The 2,860-nt window shown below is 50.3% G+C and overlaps 1 protein-coding gene across 2 annotated transcripts in view; it reads left to right on the top strand.

Moving 5' to 3' along the window:
- LOC143282372 (uncharacterized) overlaps nt 1-2,115 on the top strand; it is a 228,598-nt gene extending 226,483 nt beyond the window's left edge. For both annotated transcript variants that reach the window (XM_076587988.1, XM_076587989.1), the window contains one exon: nt 915-2,115. In XM_076587988.1, the coding sequence (XP_076444103.1) occupies nt 915-2,105 (1,191 nt within the window). In that variant the 3' untranslated portion in view covers nt 2,106-2,115. The remainder of the gene's footprint in view (nt 1-914) is intronic.
- The last annotated feature ends 745 nt before the right edge of the window (nt 2,116-2,860 follow it).

The raw sequence follows: 2,860 nt of genomic DNA on the forward strand, positions 1-2,860 counted from the left end.
CGGGACCCTCAGATTGAAAGTCCAATGCTCTAGCTTTATTGCGCCGCTTTCGTCTTTCTTCTCTTCTGCTCCTTTTTTTTTTTTTTTCAACTTTTTTTCTTCTTCTTCGCTTTATGTGCTGAATTCATTTATCTGGTACTGAAATAATCGGCTTCTGTTGTGTACTTCCGACTTTATCCGAACAATCTTTTCTTTTTTTCTCAAATGGAGTGCTATTAGTCATTACATAATCTGTGCTTTTCAACATGTTAAGTCGTTGGTAAAATGCGTATGTAACACTAAGGAGACGTTCGCCATTTTGATGTGTGTGTGTGTGTGTGTGTGTGTGTGTGTGTGTGTGTTGGTTTGTATTTGCGTGTTCAGTCGTTGGAGGAATATAAATTACACCCGGAACTTGGAAGTGTTACAAACTGTGGAGTGTAACGATGGTTGTGATAAAAATAGAATCTTATTAAAGCAGTTGCGGTGGCAGCGGTAATAGCAACACCAGAAATAATGTAACTGGTGAAGCCTTTTTTTTCTTCTTTTCACTATTCACGAAACAGTAATTTACAGGACGAAAAATTATCAAAGCAGGGTTCGACTATCCGGTCATTTTCAGGAACTGCCCTTTACTGCATTAATATGGAATGTCACTTTTTCCACTTCAAGAAATTTACATATATAATTTTGGAACACACACACACACACACACACACACATATATATATATATATATATATATATATATATATAGATATATAGATATATATATATAATTCTATATCAATAGGAATCTCCCCATGCTGTGTTCAAAAGTTAGCACAATATTACTGTCTTGGCTTTTTTTCCTCTGAATGTTCCGAAAATTCCTTCTGTCAACCCTCAGAGCTCGATCTATTCTCCCTCTGATCAACCAATGACTTATGTTTCAGCCGGACAAGGTGAAGAACTCATCCACTCTCTTCGGCGCCCTGTCAGGACACATGACCAGGAGCGCCACCAAGTTCTTCAAGAAGCCTGTCCCCATAGGACACCTGTCCAAAACCATCGCTCCTGTCTCTCAACCCTCCCAGCCTTCAGTCTCCTTCGCACAGCTCCTTCAGGCCGGATATTTGTCAGATCCAAACCTTGGAGGAGGCGGAGGAGGAGGAGGAAGAGGATCAGAGATGCCTCCAAAATCCGGTACTCGGGGTCTCGGCGCCGTGGGCGGTGCCACCACCGTTGCTGAAGCAGTTCCTCCTGAAGAAGGTCAGCCGAGTTCCACAAACAGCCAGCTCTTGCACGTCACCTTCCAGCAGGACGCTGCCCAGGATCCGGATCGGAGGACCTCAAAGAAGGTCCTCTTCACCGTGGACAGCAGCACGTGGAAGGGGAGACTACCGCTTCTGGGTGGGGAGAAAGAGAAGAAGGAAGGGGAGAAGGAGGGAGAGCTGGGGGAGGAGGAGAAGAAGGCCCAGTCAGCGCCCAGCAGGAGGAAGCGCGTGTCCTTCGCCGACGACGTCCGGAGCACCAGCGTGCAGGGTCAGCACACCGCCCACCACCACCACCGACCCACCCTGGCGGCGGCCTTCGCTGCCGTGTCGCCACGTCCTGACCCCAGACCCACCTTCCTCGCCGGGAACTCCAGACGAGTCTCTTCCTCCTCCTCCTCCTCCTCGCGTCCTACTGAAGACCACCCGGCTGAGGAGGAGAAGGAGTCCCGCAACGCCACCACCACCAATAACCTTGCCACGGCGAAGAAATCTCTCCACAAGCACAAGGAGGAATCCAAATTCAGCTCCTTCCACACCCACAAGGAGGAAGTCGGGTTCATGTCTCGCTTCACCCCTGCGCTGTTCGGGAACGGGAACCACGTGAGTGCCGTCGCGGCCCATCTCGGAAGAAGCCAGCGCCAGCCGACGTTGGCCTACCGAAGGCACAGTCCCAGGCAGCACGTCAGCCACCCTGCTTCGTCGGCTCCCAGGTCAGGGACTCTGAGGACCTTGCTGAGTGGTGGTGGTGGTCGCGGTGGTGGTGATGGCCCACCGCGGTCGGCACTGAAATCAGGTGAAGGTCATTCGAGGTTGGGGCTGACCGTGTCGGGTTCTCGAGGAAGAGAAGTGAGAAGGGCTCACTTTGAGTAGTGAACGCCCGTGGTTTTTTTTGTTGTTGTTTTTTTTGGGGGGGGGGGGGCCGGGGGGGTGGGGGTGGGGGCGGGGGGGGAGGTTCCCCCCAATGTTGTTGTTGTTGCTGTTGCTGTTGCTGTTGGATATTTTGAGATTCAGAGGCCCTTCTTCTATGCTGTTGATGTTGCTGTTCTTGTTGTTGCTGTGACTGTTGCACATTTAGAGTGGTGAACGCCAGGGATTCTTGCTCTTTGCTGTTGCTGTTGTTAGTGTTGTTGCTGTTATTGCTGTTGTTGTTGTTGTTGTTACTATTGCACATTTTGAGTGGTGAACGCCGGGGGTTCTTGTTCTTTTCTGTTGACGTTGCTGTTGTTATTGTTGTTGCTGCTATTGCTGTTGTTGATGCTGTTACTGTTGCACATTTTGAGTTGGGGGGGGGGGGGGGGGGGGTTCCTTATTGGACTGCTACTGCTGTTGTTGATTTTTCTGTGCGAAGGTGTTAAACCTTCTGTTGTTGTTGTTGATTTTTTTAGGTGGTTGAGGGTTGTATGTGTGTGTGTGGGGGGGGGGGAGGTCGGGGGCGGGGTGCAGGGGGTGGGGGGGGGGCAAATTGGCGAACAGCCCTTCAAGAACAAACGGAAGAAGCGCAAAATGACAAGGGACTATGCCCCTGGTACTCCCTTACCTTGCAATGTGGTGTGGACGGTTGTTGTGTACATCTTGATATCCAATGGCCTGTGGGAACCACCTCAACGCCGACTGTCCTAAAAAAA

This window comes from Babylonia areolata, chromosome 5 (assembly GCF_041734735.1).
Source record: "Babylonia areolata isolate BAREFJ2019XMU chromosome 5, ASM4173473v1, whole genome shotgun sequence".
NCBI classification, from domain to species: domain Eukaryota; kingdom Metazoa; phylum Mollusca; class Gastropoda; order Neogastropoda; family Buccinidae; genus Babylonia; species Babylonia areolata.